The sequence below is a fragment of the Mesoplodon densirostris genome, chromosome 11 (assembly GCF_025265405.1).
Source record: "Mesoplodon densirostris isolate mMesDen1 chromosome 11, mMesDen1 primary haplotype, whole genome shotgun sequence".
Lineage (NCBI taxonomy): Eukaryota > Metazoa > Chordata > Mammalia > Artiodactyla > Ziphiidae > Mesoplodon > Mesoplodon densirostris.
In genome coordinates this window covers 66,307,909-66,331,077 of record NC_082671.1, presented here as the reverse complement: position 1 = coordinate 66,331,077, position 23,169 = coordinate 66,307,909, and the positions used below count along the sequence as shown (strand labels likewise).

The 23,169-nt window shown below is 54.1% G+C and overlaps 1 protein-coding gene across 1 annotated transcript; it reads left to right on the top strand.

Annotated features, from left to right (window-relative positions):
* Positions 1–1,012: 1,012 nt before the first annotated feature.
* BIK (BCL2 interacting killer) lies at positions 1,013–22,956 on the top strand. The gene is made up of 7 exons (XM_060114207.1): positions 1,013–1,099; positions 6,162–6,216; positions 7,020–7,095; positions 19,498–19,647; positions 20,883–20,990; positions 21,760–21,859; positions 22,486–22,956. Exons 1-7 carry the CDS (start codon positions 1,013–1,015, stop codon positions 22,564–22,566), a joined length of 657 nt encoding a protein of 218 aa, XP_059970190.1. The 3' UTR covers positions 22,567–22,956.
* The last annotated feature ends 213 nt before the right edge of the window (positions 22,957–23,169 follow it).

The following is a 23,169-nucleotide window of genomic DNA, read 5'->3' as shown; positions in this document are numbered from 1 at the left end:
GAGTTTAATTTGGCTGCATTGGCCTGAAGTGCCTCTTACATATCAGGAGGGGGGATGGAGAAGCTTCTGTGAAGTCTACTGGTTGCCCACTTCTGTTCTCCACTGGCTTTCCTGGGGGCCTTAGCCATCTGCTTCCAGGCCCCTTGGTCCCCCTCCTGGTGGCGCTCTGCTCCTGGCCGGCTGTGGCCACCCTCCAAGGCCGGAGGCTCTCTTGCATCAGGTGCCCCCGCTCTGAGCTGGCCCGAGGCTCAGAAGGGGCCCAGGAGTTCAGCTGCCTGGAGCTTGGGCTGTGCTGCTCGCCTTGGGCCAGCTCATTACAAGGGGTTTGCAACAAGCAGAAAATTTTAAGGGGCCAGAGGGGCAGAAATCCATCTGCCTATTCATGGCTGTGAGGAGGCTCCTGCCAAAGCTTTGGGAGGGAATTGAGTCCCCCCCAAAAGGTGGCTGGGGTAAATAACTCTCTTCTCTGGGTTTCCAAGATGTTATTCAAGCTGCCAAGAACCAGCCTTGACTTTCCAAAATCATCTTACTGCCGCTGACTCTTGTCCCCAGGGGCCTCCCCAGGTGGCACCCAGGGACCCCACCCCACCTCTGACTTCCTCTCTATCTCCACTGGCCCTCGGCCGGAGACCCACCATACACCAGGCGCCAGTCCTTGGCCTTGACCTTGGTCACCCCCGCAGTCCCTGCGAGTTCTCAGAGAGGCCGAGAGCCCTCAGCTGTCACACAGCCTGGACTCCGGACCCTGAAGCCTGGGGTCGTCGTGGCTACACCGATCACACAGCCTTGCCTGGCCCTGTGTAGAGTCAGCCTACACCTGCCTGGCAGCAAGTCTAGGCAGGGCTGGCCTGATCCAGGTCTCTGAACCCAATGCCCGGGGGAAACTGAGCTGTGCCAAGGTTCAACTCCCCCACCCAGGACCGCCATCACCAGACTCCGAGAGGGACCAACCCCCATGGGCTTCTTGTGAATCCCCCCACCTTCCCTCACAGCTCCAGGGACAACCGTGTAAATGTGCAACCTCACCCCCTACATGGGGTCCTACAAGGAGCAGCATCACCCTCCCCTCACACGCCTTGCTAAAGGAGAAAAGGAAGCTGTGAGTAATTTAAAAATGTCATTCAAGGGGGAGAACTGTCTGCACGTCTGAAAAATGAGGGAGGGACAGAAGGAGGAAACGGACCAAAAATAGACGAGCGTGTTGGCCCCAGAATGCTCACCCTCATGCATTTACTTGCTCGGCAGGTATTTACGGAGCACCTACTACATGAGCTGTGAACAAGCCAAGTCTGGCTTAGTCTCAGTAGGGGGCAGGGAGTCAGGCAATAGACAAGTAAACAGGTAAATACATATGCAAAGAGCAGAAGGTGCTGTGAAGGAAGATAAAGCAAGCAAGGGAAGAAGGGGAGCAGTAGCCCCACCAAGCACTGGGTGACCGGAACAGTCATGATGTATGAGTGGGGTGTCACCATCCCTGTTCCCCAGAAAGTGAGGGAAAGTGGAGCTCTGGTGCATTAGGCCAGGGAAGGGAAGGTCTCATCTCTCATCCCTCAGCATCCACACCTCTCTACCCTGCAGCTCAGCTGGCCTCTCTGAGCCTCAGTCTTCTTACCTGTAAAATGGGGATGTAATAAGTTTCCCAGAGGCTTCACAACAACTCTGTCCACAGAGGGCCTCACTAACTGGAGGACAGTGAGTATGGCTGGGTGTGGAACACAAAATAAAGGAGGCGGAGCTTTGGGGGAGGGGCAACCTGGGCACTGTTATCAGTTGGATGGAGGCTGGGGTGTCCCCGTTCTGGAGCCCTGGGCATTCTCAGAGACTCCGGGGCATCATTTCCCCTCTAATACCTCCTCACATGGCTGCCAGATTCCAATTCCCAAAGGTCTAGTCCCTCTTCTGCTCAGAGGCCTTCCATGGCTCCCAGGTACCCACAGGACAGTAAGGCTGAACCCACTTTTCTGTTCCAGTTGGAATCCAGCCCCTTCTCCAGGGTGCCCTCAAATACCTCCTCCGCCAGGAAGCCTTTCCTGATATGTTTGCCTCCTCTCTAGGATCCCAGCTCTTATTAGTTTTCCCTCTCCTGAGCTCCTGTACTTCCTGCCTAAGACCCATTGTGTACTCTATCCTGGTTCTGTCTCACTTGGAGCAAAAGGCACTTGCTGCTGTCTCTGGCTCAGCTCCGGCCTGGGACGAGACCAAACATACTTTTCTTCCTCTTCTTGGAATAAAAAGTGATGTATTTCTGATACTAGCATAAGTTAATATACTTCTGTATAGAAAATCGTGAAGATACAGAAGAACACAAGGCCAAACATTAAACCGCCTATCACCCTTATGCCCGGAGATGATCACTATTCCCATTTTGCAAGGCTGTATTTCCTTCCGGACTTTTCTATATGGATTTTTTTTTTTAATGTGGGATTGTACTGGACACACTGATCTGTAAAGTGTATTTCATTTAATAAATGACGCATCTCCAAGATACAGTTTCTTTTGTGAATATGTCAAACTCTTCACCAGTTCTCTGTTTTTTTTGTTTTTTTTTTAATTTGGCTGCACTGTGCGGCTTGCAGGATCTTAGTTCCCTGACCAGGGATTGAACCCGCACCCTCAGAAGTGAAAGCACGGAGTCCTAACCATTGGACTGACAGGGAATTCCCTCAAACTCTTCAGCAGTTTTTAATCCCTGTCTGCAATAACAGCCTCTGGGTTTACCCATCACCTACTGTGTACCAGGCATCACGCTGAGGACTTCCTGTGTGTTCATCCTCACAGCAGCCCTGGGAGGTGAGAAATTTCACAGAGGATGGGACTGAGGCTCAGAGAGGCCCAAGCACTTACCTGAGGCCACGCAAGTTTTAGGTGGCAGAGTCAGGATTCTAACTCAGGGCTGTGTGGCCCCAAAGTCCCAGCCCTCACCCACCAGGCTTCAGGTTCCCTCCCCAGAAAATGCTTTTACCCCAATTGCCATTTTGTTTCACTTTAGGGGGTTCACAGACTTCCTGAAGCCTAGCTACAGACCCCCAAATCAGACAGGTCAGAGAGACCTGGGTTCAAGCCCCAGCCCTGCAATCTCTTGGCTGTGTGGTCATGGACCTCTTAGGACCCATCTCCGAGGCTCAGTTTCTTCATCTGTGAAATGAGGAGATCTACACTTCAGGAGGCCACGTAGGGTACATGAACTCACCCAGGCAACACGCCCAGCCCACCAGGCTCTCAACAGCCTCTTGTCCTGGGAAGGTATCCCCACAAGGTGTTCACCAGGTGGGCATGGGTGGAATGTCACCTTGAGGTTGCTCTAGCTCCTGGCAAGAAGCTCAGGCCCAGCTCAGGAGAGAACCTCGAAGCCCTTTGCTGGGTCCCTCCTGATATTACAAAGTCCCTGTCAAAGCTGGAGGATTTTCCAGGTAAGGTGTCCCAAGGCTGGGACAATCGTCTGGGATGGCACGTGGAAAGACAGCCATTTAAAACCTGCTCTGGCGTCTGGCTCCACAGGTGGGCCCTGGATGCCAAGGCCAGCACTTGGCAAACATGCTTGGCCAGCCCTCTCCCTGAGGCTCCCACCTGCCCTCTCCTCCCCTCCTGGGCCTTGGCATAGGAATGTTCTCATCTCTCTGCAAGGCGTCCTCACTTCTCTCAAGCCTCTGCAGGAAGGTTGCATCCTCACGGAGGCTTCCCTTGACACCCTGGTTAAAAGACCCATCCCGCCCCCACTCTTCACACACTGCCTGGCTTTACTCTCCCTCCTTGAGTGTGTGCTGTGTGCCCAGCTGCCCAGAGCTCTATTCTCCTGTCACTGGTTTCTCCTCCACTGTTTCCCCCACTTGGATGTAGGCCCTGTATTAATGCCATGAATGTGTCATCTCTAGATCCCCATCACCTACCCCCTTGCCTGGCATATGGTAGGTGTCAATCAATATTTGTTAATTGAATGATCAAAGAAAGTCACAGTAAGGACAAAACTCAACCCTAAGTTGGAGCAGAGGGTCTGCTGGGTCATGGGTCCCTAAACTGCAGAGAGACATGGTCATGGCCTCAGCAGGAGGGGCTTGCCTGGGGCTGGGAGGATCCAGAGGCTCCAGAGCAGGCAGGTCTTCAGGAAGGAGGCTCCCAGGGAAGGAAGGGACTACCCACGGGATCATGGTGCTTTCTGACAGCAGTATCCACAGCCTGATGGCCCTGGGACAGGCCAGCAAATCCTGATGGGGAAGGGGAAGGTGAGGCCCAGGAGGTTTGGAGGCCAGCCATGGAGGGTGGAAAGGACATTGCAGCAGGAGTAGGGAGACCCAGGCTTCAATCTGCTTCTGCTGCTTAAGGGCTGGGTGGTCTCTAGCAAGTGGCTGGCCTCCTTTTTCAGAGCCTCGGTTTCCTGATCTGTAAAATGGGTCCACAAGGTCTCTCTTGCCTGTACATGGACCCTTTGTGGGTGCACTGGTGTCTGTAACATGGGACAGTGTTAAGAATTATAGGTGAGGGGCTTCCCTGGTGGCGCAGTGGTTGAGAATCTGCCTGCCAATGCAAGGGACACGGGTTCGAGCCCCGGTCTGGGAAGATCCCACATGCCGCGGAGCAACTAGGCCCGTGAGCCACAACTACTGAGCGTGCGCGTCTGGAGCCTGTGCTCCGCAACACGAGAGGCCGCGATAGTGAGAGGCCCGCGCACCGCGATGAAGAGTGGTCCCCGCTTGCCACAACTAGGGGAAGCCCTTGCACAGAAACGAAGACCCAACACAGCAAAAATAAATAAATTAATTAATAAACTCCTACCCCCAACATCTAAAACAAAAACAAAAACAAAAAAAAAGAATTATAGGTGATAATAGAAAGTGCTTAGCCCTGGGGTTGAGGGATGTGAGGAGATCATGGCAGCTACTATTGTTATTGTTATTGCTATTATCATTTGCCATCTAATCCTTTTTGGACTGATAGGAAGGCAAGGCCTTCTACAGGCCCAATTCCCATTCAAAAGGTTTTTGCTTCCTCCTGTCCATTTGATCTGCATATTATTTGGGGACCTTGCAAGGCAAATATTTTCACCCACCCCCTCCTTGGGCACTTCTATCCCCCATCTGTCCCTAAACTGTCCTCCTTCCTCCAGCTGTTCTGCTAACGTTTACTGAATACCTACTCTGTACCTGGCACCATGGCTTCAGCCTTGGGACCCCTCTGGAAGCATTCTTACACACATAGATGAGACAATGCCATTGCTTCCCCTCTGAGTCTCTGTTCTGTCATCTGAAGAGTGCTTTTGGAGAGAGGGCCCTATCTTGGAGGGCTCCTCCCTCTGCCTGTAAAGCACCCTGTGGCTATTAGCAGCCCAGGGCAATCCAGGCTTTGTAGGGCTTGGAGTCAATGTGATTTGGGAGGCCCTCAAAGAAAGGATTACAAAATCAGAAGAGGCCAGAAGAGAGGGTGGGAGGGGCCTTGAAGCTTAAACTCTGCTGGGAGTTTACTGAACATTTGATGATTATCTCCTCTGATCCTCCCTATAACCCTATAGGGTGGGGGGGAGGGGGCATGCCATCATCCCATTTCACAGATGAGAACAATGAAGGAAATATCTGTATCAGTGTCATCACTCCAGAGGTGGGAAGAAGGGGTGAGGGGATCTCCAACAGGTAGCAAATGGCAGAACTAAGGGGAGGGGGGCTTCCCTGGTGGCGTAGTGGTTGAGAGTCCGCCTGCCGATGCAGGGGGACACGGGTTCATGCCCTGGTCCGGGAAGATCCCACATGCCACGGAGCGGCCGGGCCCATGAGCCATGGCCACTGAGCCTTCGCATCCGGAGCCTGTGCTCCGCAACAGGAGAGGCCACAGCAGTGAGAGGCCCGCATACGGCAAAAAAAGAAAATAAAAAAATAAAAACTAAGGGGAGGGGAGCTCCCCGGACCCTGCTGTTTCTCTGTTCCAAGAGGCAGCAGGACTGAGGTAAACAAGCTTTGTTTTGTTCCTGGGACAACAGCTACTTTGTAACCCCAGTGCCCTGCTCTGCATTCCTCTACCTCAACACACCCCAGCAATAACAGGTTGAGGACTTGAGACCCTACACCTCCTTAGCCCACCCCAGGGCTGGGTACCACCCTGCCTGGACCTTTTCTGATTTCTCCTCCCTCCCCCGAGGCTTTGGGGGCCCTTCTCTGCCACTCATCTCCCCCTAGGCCCAGGAGTGCCAGAGCAGGGCGGGCTGCCCCCACTATGGCGATGGGAATGGAGGTGTGATGGATGGTGCAGTTGGAAGGATGCGGGGTGGGAAGGAGTGGGGCAGGAAGACCCCAGGCTTTGGTAGGATGCTGCTGATGCTGCTTCTACAGAAGTTTGAGTCTTAGTTTTCACATTTGTGAAATAGGTTTAAAAACACCTAAAGCCTGATGGTTGCCAGGACCTGGGGAAGGGAGGAATGGGGAGTTATTGTTTAGTGGTATACAGTTTGTTTTGAAAGATGGAAAGTTATGGAGATGGATGGTGGTGATGGTTGCACAACATTATGAATGTATTTAATACCAGTGAACAGGACACTTAAAAATAGTAAAGATGGCAAATTTTGTTATGTGCATTTTACCACAGTTTAAAAAATTGAAAAAAAAAAAAAAAACCCAAACAAAACCTAACTCCTGAAGCTGCTGCAGCACTAAGAGCGCCACTATTTGAGCGCTGAATTCATGCTGTTATTTAGCAGGTCATTAAGTCCTCTTTGAGCCTCGAGGGCAAGGAAAAAGCATCAATCCCCTAGGAGTTATTTGAGGATATAAAGATCCTGGAATACCCACCCAAATGCAGCCAGGGGATTCATCCACAAATATTCCCCGGAGCAAACCAGCGCACGCGACAAAACAAACTTGCAGACCGCAGGAGGCAGAAAGACAGTAAACAAGTAAACAGATCACACTTGTAGCAGCTCTGTTGCCGTTCGGACCCGACTGGGTCCTGGAGTCCGTGCTATCGGCCGGGGAGGCGGCCCTGAGGGCGGGCCGGGGCGGGGCCCGGCGTTTTATATGGTCGCGCGCGCGGGCCCCTAGCCGTAGACAATACGCCTCCCGGCTCGAGCGCTGCGGCCGCCGCCACCATCACCGCCACTGCCACCGCCGACGCGAGGTGAGTCCGAGCCCTGCCCCCCCCCCCCGCTGTGACCCTAACTCCGCTGGCGTCCGCCCCTCTGCCCAGCCCGAGCCCGGCAGGTAAGCGCCCGGGGGCTGCCCTGGGCGCCGGCTGGAAGGTGGGGGACCCGTACCCAGGTTTCCCTGTTCCGGGTGTGTTACTCGCGGGCGACGTCTGGGGACCCCGGCTCCGAAACACCTCCTCGCTGGCGGGGGCTTCAGTTCCCGGTTGGCGATCGTGGCAGCCGGGGCCTATGCGGGCCTCAGTCTCCGCATCTGTGCAATGGGGCGGTCCCTCTGCGCCGCGACCCGGGAACCCGGCGCCGCATCGCCCCGCTCCTCCCTCCTGCGCGGCCTCCGGGGCCGGGCTCCCACGTCCTCGGGGGACCGGGCCAGAGAGCGGGGCTGCCAGCCCAGGGCCGAGACGGTACAGCCGCGCGGCCACCAAAAAACGGAAGATGGCGTCGAGTACCGGTCCCCGCCGACCCCTGGGCGCCCCGGAGCCGCGCACCTTCGAGGGGCCCGAGACCGCCCGGACTCGGGACGCGGGGAAGTACGGAACAGGAACTGCGCGCCGAGCGGGCGCGGCGCCCTCCTCCTACCCACGCCCAGTGCAGGTGCGCCCCGCGGGGAAGGCGCCCGGCTCGCTTGTGTAAACCGGGGACCGCCGGGCGCCGCGGCGCTGGAGGGGCCGCCGGGCACGTTCTATCCGGTGACCACGAGGGGTCCGGCCGCCAGCCCCGCGCGGCCCCAACCAGCCCTGGGGGTGGGGGTGGGGTGCCCCGGGCTCGTTACCTCCTGGGTGTGAGTCGTTTTGTAAACCGTTCATTGTTACTGTAATTTTCGCCAGAAGGAGCCACGCTGGGGGCCGGGTGTTGTTGCTGTTGCTCTTGCTGCCGCTGCTGTTGTAACATTTTTCAAGCACCCATGTGGCTTGGTTTTCTGCGCAGGCTTCGCTCCAGCTGCCCAGGAAGGGAGGAAGGGAGGGTTATCGGCTTTATCCTTACCACGCTAGGGAGGGCTCTGTGCTGGCCAGCCTCCAAGGATGGGAGGCCTCATTTTACATACAGATGGAGAAACTGAGACATAGTTCAGAAGGCATTATGAGCCGTTTCCTAGAAGCCAGGCCAGACTCTCCACACAGCCACTTTCCAGCTGTGTTGTCTTAGACGGGCTACTTCACCTCTGAGCCTCAGTTTGCTCATTCTGTAAAATGGGTCCATGAGGTTTCCCAACAGGGACGGAGGAACACCACCCCCAAGTGTTGGTGGCTGTTACTGATTTCTCTGGAGTTAACACTTTAATCTTATTTCTACTTATTTTGGACATGCCCTTGGAATGGGTCCTTAGGAACAGCACTTTTTGGGTGATTTGCACCTGATCCCTAAATGGCCTGGATTCCAGTCTTAGCACCTGGCTGCTGGTGCTGCTCTTCTGTGCACCGCACCCCCCAATCTCCCCTCCCTTCTCATTCCAGGATCTGGGGATTTCCCACCATCTTAACCTCAAGGTCACTGTGGCTTCTCCAGCCTTACCAACATTAGACTGTACAAGTTTATTTTTGCTTGGGTTTGGTTTAAAATGCCTGAGGGGTCTGGAGAGGGTGGCTTCCAGAGTGTGGGCTTTCAGGGAGTGCCTCAAAATGTCCTTTAGGGTGGGGAACTTTTTTTTTTTTTCTTTTTGGCTGTGTTGGGTCTTCGTTGCGTTGCTGCGTGCCGGCTTTCTCTAGTTGCGGCGAGTGGGGGCTACCCTTTGTTGCGGTGCGCAGGCTTCTCATTGCAGTGGCTTCTCTTGTTGCGGAGCGTGGGCTCTAGGTGCGCGGGCTTCAGTAGTTGTGGCATGCAGGCTCAGTAGCTGTGACACACGGGCTTAGTTGCTCCTCAGCATGTGGAATTTTCCCAGACCAGGGATGGAACCCGTGTCCCCTGCATTGGCAGGCGGATTCTTAACCACTGCAAGGGTGGGGAACGTTTTTAATCTACCTTCTAAAATGGCTGCCAGGTGGTCTTTCATCTTCTTTTTTTGGTGGAACTATGTCAGCAGGAATATTTCTCCAAGCATCAGGGATTCTGTGTGGCCTTGCATGGGAGGGTGTGAGGCCTAAAACAAATGGAGTGATGTACTTAGCAGCACGGTCTTTGTGCATGTCAGACTCATCATCTCAACTCAGTTGCTTCCTTCTCTGAGAAGTCTTCCCTGACTACCTGATCTAAAGCCACAGCCCTCCCACTCTTCCCAGCGGTTCCTCTGGCCTAGTGCCTTTTTTTTGGATAGGTAAGAAGTGGATTTATTTAGAGAGATACACATTCCATAGACAGAATGCGGTCCGTCTCAGAAAGTGAGGAACAGTCTTGGGAGAAACACTCCAGAGTGTGGGCTGGCCTAAGACTTGACTTTACTGTCTTCAGGACACTCAAGACAGTGTGGAAATTATGTGTGCTCACTTCGTGTGATTTACACTAGCCTGTAGTTCCATTAGAAGAGGAATTTAGAAAGGTCACACTCATTAGAGCATCTCCAGTGCACGTCACAGCCTGGGCACTCTGGGAAGAAGCCGGTTAGAGGATTGTATGTATGTTTATTGTAAATTCTATTAAGTCGTTAGTAGGTATAAAAACTGAGCTGCAAAGAAAGCAGAGAGCAGTGTTAGTCCATTTTTTCATGTCCAATCCTCTAGTAAATGGAAGGGGGTACACCGCGAAGGGCTCCATCCATCGGTGGGTCTTGACCCTGACCTCGGAGGTGTTTTCCCCTCTCCCTGGAAAGCATCCTGTTTTTAGTGAACCCATTAAGTTTGTAGACAATTAATGGCTTCTCGCTTCCCCTGCCGTGGACATAGTGGATCCCACGAGAGTCCGGCTGTTTTTTTCTTGGCTCAGAACAATTCCAAGGGGTTTCAAGGAAGTTCCCGGCACGCTCGGGATTTTGTTGTCGGCGGCCACCAGGAAGCCTGCAGCGGGTCTGGAGTGGACGTGTGCAGCCGTGGCTTTGTCCTGCCGCGGGTTGGTTGGGGCCGGGCCCTGGATGTAAGCAAATAAGTCCCCGGTCCGAGTCCCTCGTTGGCCCTGAGGCAGGCAGGAGAGGCCAGGCCTGGTGGTCAGGGCACTGGGGCGGGCTCGGGGAGGGCAGCTGATTATCCTAGTGTCAATATTAGGATGTGATAACACAAAACACCCGCTGGGCCTTGTCAGGCACTGCTTGGTAAACCTGTTTTTCTGGAGGTGGGAGAAGACACGGGGTCACCCAGAGTCTGAAAGGAGATGCAAGCTCTGGGCCAGAGCTGGCAGCCCCACGTGGCTACCTGGGGAGGGTCACTTGTGTCTGGCTTGGAGCTCAGAGGAGGCTCTGAGACCTGGCAGGGAGATGGGCCGGATTTCCCATGTGCCGACAATGACGCATCCGGGAAATCCCAGCTCTGACACAGGGTGGGCATGCGCCTCTCCTGAGCTCCAGGCTCACCAGACGAGAGCTTCCCATTAGTGAGCGCTGACTGTATACCATGCATGCAGCCTCTGCCTCCTCTCAAAAGGTGAGGCTGTCCAGTCCAGGGTGCCCCAGCCAGGAGCTGACTGTCCTGTGAGCCCAGTTCCCTCTTTCTATTGGACATTGTACTGTCTGGTTCCCACATTGTACTGTCTGGTTCCCACTGGGCTGTCCCTGCTCACTGGGTTCCTGCTCTGAGCTGGGGCAGATAGACAAGTAAACATTTAATGAGACCGTAATGGGCTAAGTGCCTAATCCAGGTCTGTTTACGCAGGATGCTTGGTATGGAACAGATAATTCTGTCCTGGAAGGAGGTGGGTTCTGGGCTGGGCCTGGAGGAAGAAGCAGGTCCCTGATGCCAACTTGGGGAAGGCAGAGGGAGGGTGTAAAGGTGGGGTTGAGGGTGTGAAAAGGTGGGAGTGGGGAGCTGAGATCTGTCCCAGGGAGGAAATGGGAGCCCCCAAGGCTGCTGACTGGAGCGGTCCGTGACAGGATCTGGTGAGTGGTTGAGACGCCACAGCGCTGGAGGGAGACCCAGAACTGAAGAAAGCAGGGCGTGGTCCTTCACTTAAATTCTTCTTAGGAACTTTAATTGAAGTATAGTTGATTTACAATATTGTGTTAGTTTCACATGTACAGCAAAGCGATTCAGAAAATATATATATTTTTAAAAATTCTTTTCCATTATAGATTATCACAAGACACTGAATGTAGTTTCCTGTGCTATACAGTAAATCCTTGTTTATTTTATATATGATGGTGTGGGGACTTCCCTGGTGGTCCAGTGGTGAAGACTCTGCAGGGTAGCGTGTTCAATCCCTGGTCGGGGAACTAAGATATCCCGCATGCTGCCTGGCGCGGCCAAAAAAAAAAATAGTAGATAGTATATGATAGTATATGATATAAAATAGTATATGATAGTGTGGATCTGATGCTCCTAATTTATTCCCCCCTTCCCCTTTTGTAACCATAAGTTTTCTGTGTCTGAGTCTGTTTTGTAAATAAATTCATCTGTACTGTTTTAGATTCCACATATAAGTGATATCATGTAATATTTGTCTTTCTCTCTGTTTGAGTATGATAATCTCTAGGTCCATACATATTGCATATTGCTGCAAATGGCAATATTTCATTCTTTTTTATGGCTGAGTAATATTTCATTGTGTATATACACACATGCACACACACCACGTCTTAAAACCAATCATGTGTTGATGGGCACTTGGGTTGTTTCCATGTCTTGGCTATTGTGAATAACACTGCTATGAACATTGGGGGTGCGTGTATCTTTTTGAATTTGAGTTTTCACCTTTTGTAGATATATGCCTAGGATTGGGATTGCTGGATTCCATGGAAGCTCTATTTTTAGTTTTTAAAGGAAACTCCATACTGTTTTCCATAGTGACTGCATCAGTTTACATTCCCAAAAACAGTGTAGGAGGGTTCCCTTTTCTCCACACCCTCTTTGGCATTTATTGTTTGAAATACATGCTTCTTAAACTGCAGACCCAAGCGGTATCTTGGCACCTTTCCTTTCTAATGGTGATGGAGAAGCACAGGGGTGTCAACAGGACTTGGTCGATTGGGATCCCCTCCGACCTGGCCTTCCAGGGTCTCCTCACCATGTTTCTCCTGCCTTTTTTCTGTTCAATTCATTGAAGTGTGTATTCTTACAAAGTACCACAAGCTGGACAGTTCATAAGCCACAGACATTTATTTCTCACAGTTCTGGATTCTGGAAGTCCAAGGTCAGGGTGCCCCAGACTTCCTGTATCCTCAGTGGAGGATGGGGAAGGGAGCTCTCCTGGGCCTCATTTAGAAGAGACGTAACCCACTAGCAGAGCCGTCATGATCTACTTGCCTCCCAGCCCCACCTCCTTTTCCCATTACTGGGCATTAGGTTTTCAACTGAGGAATTTGGGGCGGGACAGAAATTTTCAGACCTCAGCAAACTGGTTGAAAACCATTTCAAAATTACTTGTCAAGAGAATTATTAATCTTTTACACTTTCTCTAGTTTTCTTTTTTTAATGGATATTTGAGCAGGAAAGGACAGAAAAGAATCTGTCCCCAGTGCTTGTTTTACAAGTGAAGAATTAGGGGTCCAGAGGGGCTAAGGAATTTGTCCAGAGTAGCACAGCCAAGCTGGAGCAGAACCCAGGTGTGCGCCCAGCCCAGGGCCTCTTCGGTACAGCGTTTCCATTCATAACTACTGTGTAAGCAGTGAGATGTAAACATTTGCATAAACAGCAGGTCCTTAGCTTGCTCTTGTCACTCACAGTAACCGTGACTTCTTTCCACGCTACCCAGAGGCCCCAGCTCCTTCCATTTTTGCGGGGGCCAACCTGCCCAGGTGGGGAGGAGAAGGGGGCGCTGGTCTTGCATCATTCTTTCTGCTGACATTCCGGAGCTCATTGGGCCAGGCACTGGGGACCTGGAGCCCAGTCAGCCCTGAGCAACTCCAGCCAAACTGTGACCTTAAACTGCGGCCAAGGGTGTGTCCTGGGGTTGAGGCCAGATTTAATGTAGCTCCTCCACAGCGTATGTGTGTGACAAGCCCTTCCCTGTTCCAACCCTCAGTCGTGATGGAGGCTGGACTCAGTAGATGCAAATAAAAAGGGTGTGGGGTTACTGAGCAATAAGCACCAGGCCCAGAGTGGGCAGCCTTTGACCGAGGCCACTCCAGCCGGAAGCCAAGCCAAGCCAATCCTGGATCTCTTGCTCAGTGGCTGGCAGTGTTTGCACCTGGTCCCGGGCCAGCACCTGTGCTGGGGTTCAAGGTGGAGGGAGGGCTCCGGTGCTGCTGCGGTGGTAGGACTTGAGGAGGGGGGTCCCTTCAAAGCTGCGGCTTTCTAACTCCTGCCCACCCCACAGGTGAATTTCCAACCTTTTGCTTGAAATACCTTTCCCTCTCCTTACTTTCCTCTCCCTCTCCCTCCTTTCTTTCCTCTCTCCTTGTCCCCAGGTATTTCTCCTTCACTTAAGGGAAGTGAGCCCCACCCACGTCAGACCAGCTGCTTGGGGCATCTGCAGGTTCATGAGTCTGGACCTCTCCTGCCAGGTGGGGAGGGAGCGGTGGTGCAGGGGCGGGGAGCGGGGCTGGGAGGGGTTGGATGCCTCATTCCTGAAACAGACCTTTAAGACAAACATCAGCATCTCAGACTTTTGCTTTATTTGCTTTTGCTTTATTTTTTGAATCAGTGATACCAGCACATGTTCAGGAAGAGGAAAACATTTATAGTAAAAATTCAGTCTCCTTAATACTTTTGTCCTGGAGACAAAAGTCTCCTCTTTACTAATCTCCTTTCTCCTTCAGGAGATGCACTCACGCAGGTGGAGCTGTTTGTCTTTTCTTCTTACCCCTGTGGCAGCACAGTTAAGCCGTGCTCCCTGCTGTGTGCATGCGCCTTCAGGATCTTGGAGCAGCAAGATCCTGCCAGGTACAGGCCGGCCTCACGGAGGACACATTTCCAGAAATCAAAGGGTTGTGTGCATTTGTGACTTGGGTAGAGACTGTCAAATTGGCCCCCAGAGAAGTAGGGGCTAGCTGTTTCCCATTCCCTTCTGGGTCTGTTGATTTCTTAACCAGCTGTGGAGCCCCTGCTAGGTGGCAGAAAATGGGCAACAGTGGTATCTTTTATTCCTCTGAACAGTCCTGGAGGCTGTGCCGCTTCTGTGCTGGAGAGCCCTCTCTGGTTCTGGTCACACAGCCGTGGCAGAGCTGGGACTGGAAGCTGGGTCTGCCTTGCTGAGGTCAGGGCTTTTCCACTTGATGCTTTGAGCACTGGGTGCTCTGTAAGCCAGGGCACTGCCCTGCTCACAGAGGGGGCGGGAAGCCCCAAAGGAAAAGACTGGGGACCAGGGCTTTCCAGCTGGATCCACCCAGCAGCCACTGGCCTGGCACCCAGGACTGCATTTACCAGATGGCTCTGATGTGGTCCCAGAGGGGTCATCACCTGTTCCTGCTTTGCTGCAAGGCCTGTAGGGACAGGGGGAAGGCTGAGCTTCGGGCAACTGAGGGTCCCCCCTCCAAAGAGGGGGCAGCTGTTCCCATCTCAGTGTGTGTGTGGAAGAGACACAGCCAGTGGCACTGCAGGCTGGCTGGTCCAGAGCCTGCCCTCCCTTCCAAGCCCTGCAGGCGTCCTCATGGCTGTGGGGACAGCAGTTTGCATCCCGAGCTCTGGAGGAAGATGGGTTTCCACTGAGTGTGCAGGAGGGTATGTGTGGGCTGCAGCCTGGGTGGGTGTGCCTTCCTTTCATCAAAGAAGGGTTTTCATTTGCAAATATGCTGGAAAAAAAATAGATGCTTGAAACCAGTCCAGGCTCCTGGATCTGCAGCTGCAGTGACCTCAGTACTTGGCTTTGTTTAGTCATTCGACAAGCATTTATCTGCTCTGTGGTGTGTACCAGGAAGCAGAGATTAACAGTAAGGGCAGCTTCTTTTTATGTTTTTTTTTTTTTTTTTTGGCCACACCATGTGGCTTGCGGTATCTTAGTTCCCCCACCAGGGATCGAACCCGGGCCCCCTGCAGTGGAAGCTCGGGAGTCCTAACCACTGGACCACCAGGGAAGGCCCAGCTTCTGTTTGTCCCCCGTAAAATGGCTATTGCTAGCGTCCTCATTGAGGAGTGAGTAAGCTTGTCACAGAGGTTGACTTACCCAAGGACACTGAGCAGGGACCAACAGCGATGTCAAAAGGAGACTGAGGATGGCCAGTGGCACTGCCCAGGCAAAGACTAGAGGCTTGGCACGTCTGGGCACATGCTCTGTAGTGTGGTGGGAACCGGGTCCAGGATTGGGGTGGCAGGGCTAAGGTGACCAGGGGGAGAAGAGGGCCCTGGTAATGGTGTAGCATGTCTCCCGAGGGGACTGGGGAGCTAAGAGGGGGTGGCAGGGTCAGATCTGAGGCTGCTGAGTGGAGATCAGATTGGAGACCCCAGCAGGAGCAGGGCCAGACAGGAGGGACCGGCCTTGGGCCTCCACTGGGGTGATGGGGTAGCTGGGAGGGACCAGAGCTGGCAGGCTGCTGTAGGGACCCTGCCCCCAGCCCTCTGGCCACACTGTCCTCTCACTCAGATCTAGAGGCCCAAGGACAGCCTAGGCCTGGCTGCTGATTCTCCTCCATTAATACCAGCCAGAATCTTTGCATTGGCTAGGGGCAAGAGGGCTGAGGACTTGGATTCAATCTTCACTTCTCTGATTTAGATACAGGATAAGTGGGGAGCATATTAGAGTTAATCCATATACAGGGAGGGCTTAAATCACTGCCTGACAATAGTAGATACCCAAACATGAGCCAGAATTATAAGACAGTGCTTGTTCTTGCCTGGAAGAGGAACCCTATTATCTTGGGACCATTATCCCCATTTAACAGATAAGGAAATTGAGGGTCTTGCCCAAGATCTCACTGCAAGTGAGTGGGTGGGTTAGGACGTTAACCCAAGATTCCCCCACCTGTCTTGGAGCATTGTGCAGGGCTCAGATGATGAGCAAGGGGAGAAGAGAGTCTGGTGTCTTTCTTCTCTTCCCAGGCCAGCTCAAGAGAGGTCCAGAAGGGTCTGGGGACCCACATGAAGGTGCAGACGCGGGTCCTGCCCCCAGACAGTTCAGTCTGGTTGGGGAGGCACCACTCTGTTGCTCAGCCATCCATGGAGCTGGTCAGACACAGCACAGGCCTCACCCCCAGCCTGGCCAAGCTGCCAGTAGCCACTGTCCCTGGTCAGGCACCTGCCTGGTAGGGCCCCTCATCCCATTTGGTACCCAAGGTGCCCAAGGATTCTAGGCATGTCTACTGGGGACGAGAGATATTGAGACGGTGGGTCAAGGTGAGGTTCAGGCCATGTGCCCAGTGAAGTCCCCTTGTGACCCCTTGGGAAGGGCTTGTCCACGGGACCATAAGCCATCCCTGGGAAGAGAAGAGCCCCGTGCCCAGGGGGCTGGGGAGGGGGTGGAGGCGTGAGGGATCAGGGAGACTGATGCAAATGACGGCTGGGGCAGCTTTCCCTGGAAAATAGCCATTTGCATAGACACCCTGGGGCCTGGGGCCTGGGAGCAGCAAGAGCTCCTGGTCACAATTCCTGAAATGCCAGCCTAACACAAGGTCAAGTTCACAGGGCTTACAGCCTATGCAATGTTAAAACCTGTCTCCATTCATCTGGGTCTTTTAAGCCCTTTAATGGAATTTAAAAGTTTTGTCCATAAAGATTTTAAGCATCCTTTCTTAAATTCATTCCTGATCAAAAACCTTATATTTCTGTAGATGTATTTATTGTCTATAATATTTTCTAGTTGCCTTGTAGGAATGCTGTTTTTTGTATGTTGATCTAGCTTGTTAAGACTCATTTACAATTTTCTTAAGGTAAACCTAACTTAATTGAGTCCACCCTGCCCCAAAGTGGTGTCCATGCATCGCCCCAACCCCGCGGGGGTCCGGGGCCTGGGAGTAGGATTTGTGACCTTGGTTCAGCCTCCCCTAATCAAAAGGGGAAGGGATGAAAGTCAACCCTGGCTACAGAAGTGGCTTCAAACCATACTAGTTTTGTCGTCTACTTTTTCCTCAAGCATGGCAGGTGGATCTAGATTCACCTCATGGCTTTGCACCGATACCCAGCAGTCTCTAGAACAAATGTGTGAAGATTTAGGCACCCAGAGTGGTACCTCTGCTGGGTGTGGGGTCTTAGAAAAGTCCCCGTGACCCTCCCTGTATGTGTGTGCTGGCCTGCTGGTTTGGGGGAGTCGCTGGGTCAGGCCTGCTTTTAACACTTTGCCTGCAGGTGCCCTCAGCAGGTGGCAGCACCCTTCCCCCAACCCTGCCGGGGGCCACCCTCCCTCCACCCACCAGATCTGACCTGACAGCTCCTTTCAGCCCACAGGGGAAGGGGCTGTCCTGACAGGTGCGGGTGGCATATGTCAGGCCAGGGCTCTTTTGTGGCCTTTGTGGCTGTGTTTACACGTCTGATCTCTCCAGCCCCAGCTCCTGCGGACCTGCCTTTCACACTGAGCTTTCATCTGGAACAGATGTAAAACTGTTTCCCTCTTAGGAAACTGAAACAGCCATCTCTCTTTGATACAAATTCTGGGCATTTATTCTCTCTGGAACAATGCTGTCCTTATGTGGCTTTCTTTCTCAAAGGCCAGAGTGCCCCAGACCCCCAAATACCTGTCTGCGCCCTTGATGACATCATGTCCATCTCTGCATGCAGTTTGGATGCATTGTTGAGAATAACTTGTCTAGAATTGCCCCGAGACACCTGGAGGACCCAGGAACCTTACCTGTGTGCCCACGAGCCCCTGCCCTGTCTTTCTTTGCATTTCCAGCCGTCACCCTTTAATGCTGAAAGCACGTGATAAGCGCACGCATGCTTGTTTAGCTCCATGTCTCTGTGCCCGTGCACATCCTGCCTGCAGTCCAGTTCAGGGATGAACACTGGTTCACTCTGGCCTGGGGAGCAGGAGGCTTGGGTGTAAGCCAACTAGTTATTAATACAATTAATTTTTTTTTTGGCCGTGCCCTGCGGCATGTGGGATCTTAGTTCCCCGACCAGGGATCGAACCCGTGCCCCCTGCAGTGGGAGCGGGGAGTCCTAACCACTGGACTGCCAGGGAATTCCCTACAATTTATTATTATTATAAGAATAATGGACTGAAGTACAGGGGTCATAACAGTGCCTGTTCCCCACCATGTTCCAGGCTCTGCTCCAAGTACTTAAGGTTGAGATTCCTTCATTCCCCAACAGCCCAGTGGGGGGGCCTCTTGATACCTTACAGATAAGGAAACTGTGACATCACACAGCTGCTGAGTGGAAGAGCTGGGATTTGAACTCAGGCCCTTTGGTTCTTCATTCACTATATTCTGAACTGAAGGCTGTTTGATACAGCGTGGGGTAAATTCTGGTGAACACGGTCACAGGCCTCACTGGCTATCACAAGCGATGATGTGAACATGTAAACTGCCCAGGCCGTGTCTGCTCCCTTTCAGCCCCCATGTCAGACTTCTGAGACCTCATTGACTAGAACTGGGTTTAATGCCCACCACTAGCTTCGAGGCGTGCCGGGAAAGTGAGAACAGGAGTGTCAGACTGCCTTAGATGAACCCAGATCAGGGCCACCCCAAAGGAAATAGTTCTGTTAGCAAGGTGCCAGGGGAGTGGAGAGGTGAGACAGTCAAGGGAAGAAAGGAGGTTATTATAAAATACTATGTAAGGAGTGATCCCATTTTTTCTTTTAGGTTCTCATTAGTTATCTATTTTATACACAGTAGTGTATGTATGTCAATCCCAATCTCCCAATTCGTTCCCCCCCCGCTCCCTGCCCCAGGAGTGATCCCATTTTTGAAAATGTGTGTGCTGTGCATGTGTTTAGAAACTGGCAATATCCCTCTGGGAGTTGGGATTGTGGATGACTTTTCCTCGTGTAGCTTGTATTTGCTTTTTCTGCTCGAGGGGCGTAGCAATTGGAAGCTGGCAGAACCCAAGGAATTGGCTCTCCTGCTGGAGCCCAGCCTTAGTCCACTGTGACACCAGACACTTGGGTTTTTTAGTTTGGCTACAGGCCTCTTGGGGGCCAGTATTAGAACCTTACGTTTGTAGTCTGATTTTCTCTCTTTTTTTTTTTTTTTGGGCCGTGCACCACAGCTTTCCGGATCTTAGTTCCCCGACCAAGTCCTAACCACTGGACCACCAGGGAATTCCCTGATTCTCTTTTCACAAAAAAAAAAAAAAAGAGAAAAAGGCAAGGGCGCTTATGAGTCTTCTCCAAATCCCTGAGGGGTGTATGACAGAACAGAGAGGCACGGTGACTTGCCCAGAGGCACACAGCCAGCATACACAGCAGGATTCACGCCAGGGGGAGCTAGGGTAGAGGTAAGGTGACTAGTGAGTGACCCCGCAGAGCATCCAGTCTTCGTCTTTTTTCTCCAGAGAAGAAATGTATCAAGCAAGACCCCTCTCTAGGAACCTCTTTTTGTACACCTTCCTGCAAAACCATGGCCCTGGCTTCCTGGATGACCAAGGGGAGGGGCTACCCGGCGTGACCAGTATCTTGGAGTTCCACCCTGTCTCCCCCTACAGGTAGGTCCCACTTGCCTCTGGGCCCCGCCCACCCCCATTCCTGGTCAGTGACTGTGGCCGGCTGGTTAGCAGAGCCTTCTGGGCTCTCCAGACAGGGCTGCAGAGTGGAAATTCCCCGGGCGTGGTCATGCAGGCCCTGGGCGAGGCAGCTGTGCTCTGACAGCAGCTCACAGAGGGGCCCCTCAGAGCACCCAGCATATTCATAGGCCCAGGATGGCCCTAGGGCACTGGCCATCAAAATGACTCAAGCTTGTGGCCTTAAGACAGGGTGCCTCCTGGCCCTCAGGACCACAGTCACCTCAAGGCCTCTTAAGAGATGGATTCAGTTTTAGAAAATCAGAAGGAGGCCACTTCAGATGCAGACCTGACCCCAGTTGTCAGGGCAGCCAAGAAGAGATTGTCCCAGCATCAGCACCAGGGTTCTGGATGCTTTCCCCTGCTTTAGGCCTCAGGAATCTCTTAGCCGTTAGGTCCTGGACTTGGGGTTTGGGACTGGTCGGGACTTTAGGGCTGGAGGGACCTGAAAATCTGCCACCTTCCCTTCCACGCTGCATCTGTAGATGGAGCCCGGGGCAGTGTTGTCCTGACTTCAACCCAACCCACTACCTGATTGCCGGCCAGCCCTCCCTAGCAAACCCCTACCCCAGACTGGGCAGGTGGCCAAGGCTAGGCTGGGAGGGGCTCGGGGTCCTGGGTATTCCCAGCCAAGTCACCGGGATGGAATGTGGGCAGCCCGCTGAGAGCAGAGCTGAAGCTGGCCCAGGTGCCCGGTGGGCGAGTGTACGGCCCCGTTTCCATCAGGGACTCATTCAGTGAGAATGGGGGGCCTAGACAGGGGCCAGGTAGCCCCCCCTTTCTGAGAAGGGGTGGTGCCATCAGAGGTAATCTCAGGATTGGGGTCCAGGGGACGTGTGCCGGGGTCCCTCCCAGGGTTCTCTGGGGCACTCAGTTATCCTGGGAGGGGAAAGGGAAGCTGACTGCTGTCACAGGCTCGCAGTGTCTCCCTGCGCTCCCAAAAGGGGGGGCGGGCACAGGCTTCTCCTGGGCAGCCCTCTCCCCGGGGTCTAGGACTTGCACTCCAGGGGAGGGGACCCCACGGGCTTCTTCTGAAGCAAAGTGGGAGCCAGAGGAGGGGTGTGTGAAGGTTCCCTGCCCCTGAACCTCGCGACGAACCTGTTGGTCTGGGGCCGTGGGTCACCAGCGCAAACACCTAGCTCCCTGTGGCCTCCCTGCAGTGACGGCCCCCACTACTTGGCCATGCAGCTGGCCTCCATTGCCGACGAGATGGAGCTGAGGCTGCTGCTGCCCCAGTTCGTCGAGCCCATCCGGATGACCGTGTACAGGTGATGAGCCCCTGCCTGGCCCAGGACCCCCACAGACCAGGGCTGGCCCCCGGTGGCTCCACTCCTGGGCAGCCCTGAAGCCCGCATCTCCCCCTCCCCCCGCTGGGTCCCCAGTTCCTGGAGCTGGCCTGGGCCACAGACCCCAGCGCCTTTCTCTCCTCCCCTCATCGAGCCGAGACAGCCCCTTTCCAGCAGAGCCTTGACTTAAAATGACAGGAATTGCTGAGTGAGCCGAGACAGAGCTCCGTGCCCAGCCGTGTGGGCGGAGCCTCCTCCATGGGACGGGCTCTTGCGTGAGGACTCGGCTTCCGGGAATTGCCGGCTTCCTTGCAGGTTCCCGGAACCTCACAGAATTGCCCAGGTGGGGACGGAGAGACCCTACCACAAAAGACCGGGATGCAAGCTGACACGGTCCCTTGGTCTCCGGGGAGGCAGCCTTCCTCTGAGGAGCCCGGGCCTCTCTCAGAACACGGCTCCTCCTCCCCTGGACCTGCCTCTGGGCCGGTGGGCAGCGGGGCGTTGCCCTGGGTCCAGCTCCGGGACGCAAGTCCAGACCCCTAGCAGGATGACTACGGGACCACAAACAGCCCGTGGAGAGAGGCCTCTCATTGGTGGAGGCATCCAGGGAAGGGGGAAAGGGTGACAGTGGGTGGGAGGGGACAGGCCCGCTTCTCCCCACAGTTGTCACCTACAGTCAAGGCCATCTCTGCCCCTGTTCCTGCGTAATGGCCCTGCCCCCCTTTGTCTTACAGCTTGTTTTTCCCTACAGCCACATAGGACTGAGGGACGTTCTTAGAAGTTTTATGATGGCTTTCACTAACCTCAGGGAGAACAGAAGCCTCTGGAGCTTCCTGACCCTCAGGGACAGGGTAAGCCTTGATTCCATGACCTTGACTTACATTTCTGCAAGTGGTGCCAGCTGTAGAGCAGCTGCTCCACGGGGCATACCCCCTCTGGATGCCACAGTCCCCACCACTCCCTACTACCCGGTCCTGCCTGCTTCCCCCGTTTCTACTGCTGCCTGGTCCGAAAGGCCTCTGGGTTTGAGACTCTGGTTTGTGGACCAGATGCACGAATCCTTGCCTGCTTCCACACCTGTGCCGGGCTTCTCCCTCTGCCAGGAATCGCCTCCACGCGGCAGACTGCTTGCTCACAGTGGCTCCTTGTCCTGAGCAGCTTTCCTGACTGCTCCCCTTCCCTCCCCGCCAGCACAGCAGAACGTCCCCCACACCAGTTCCCGGCAGACAGGCAGCCCCTGGTGGGCTGGCCTCCGCTCCTGCCGTGTCCTCAGGGCCACTGGCCTCTCCTACCCCTCCTGTGCCCCTCAGCTTTCTGGTCACCTCGCCCCCAGAGCCCCCCAGTTCTGAGCGGAGTGCTCCCCCGCCCTGCCCCACCCTCGCCTGCCTGGTCCCTGCTGCGGCCACACAGTGGGTGTGGAGCGAGCAGGCCTGTTGCAGGCTGGAGGTCCTCACTCGTCCCCACCTTCATCCCACAGGTGTCCCCCAGCCCGTGGCCCGAGCTGGCACTGTCCCTGCTGCTGGTGGTGACGCTCAGCTGGGGGCGCCGCCTCCACTGACCTGCTGCTGGCCCGTGTCGGGTGGGGCTGGCCCCCCGCCCACTCCGCCACCACCCTGGAGGTGGCCTTGTCGGTTTGGCTGGCTTTTAACTGTTTTCTGTTGCCCCTTTTTTATATTTAAACTCTGAGTGCTGGGACACGGAGGTTCATACTAGTTTTTCCCTTGTTTTTTGTAAGAGAAATGAATTTATTATACCTCTGGGGTCGTTACCGGTTAATGACCTGCTCTCCTGGCCCTGGCCCGCCCTGTGGTGGCCTGTCCTGAGAAGGGGCCTCCCTCTCTGGGGTTGGTCAAATAGTGCGCAGCGGGGGTAGTGCTGGCCACACCCCCGTATCCGTGATGCCCCTGGCAAAAAGAATCTGCTGGAATAGATTTCTGCGGGGTGAGGAGAGCTCAATAAAATGTTGGTTTCCAGCCAGCCTCTGGTCCTCTCCGGGGGTTTGCAGTGTGGGCTGCACTTGGCCCGTGGGGTTGGGGGAGGGCAGGGCGCGCTCCTGGCCACCTGTGCACCCGCGTGTACCACACCGCCTCCCGGCTCCTTCCTGCACCTGCAAATGCTGGCGCATCTGGCCCAACACAAGCTGGTTTATCCCTCCTTGTCG

Coding starts and splice junctions, on each gene's coding strand:
- BIK (XM_060114207.1), top strand. CDS start 1,013: ATGTGCAACCTCACCCCCTACATGGGGTCCTACAAGGAGCAGCATCAC. Junction 1,100..6,161: donor CTAAAGGAGAAAAGGAAGCT/GTGAGTAATTTA, acceptor ATCTCCCCCTAG/GCCCAGGAGTGCCAGAGCAG. Junction 19,648..20,882: donor CACCCTGTCTCCCCCTACAG/GTAGGTCCCACT, acceptor GCCTCCCTGCAG/TGACGGCCCCCACTACTTGG.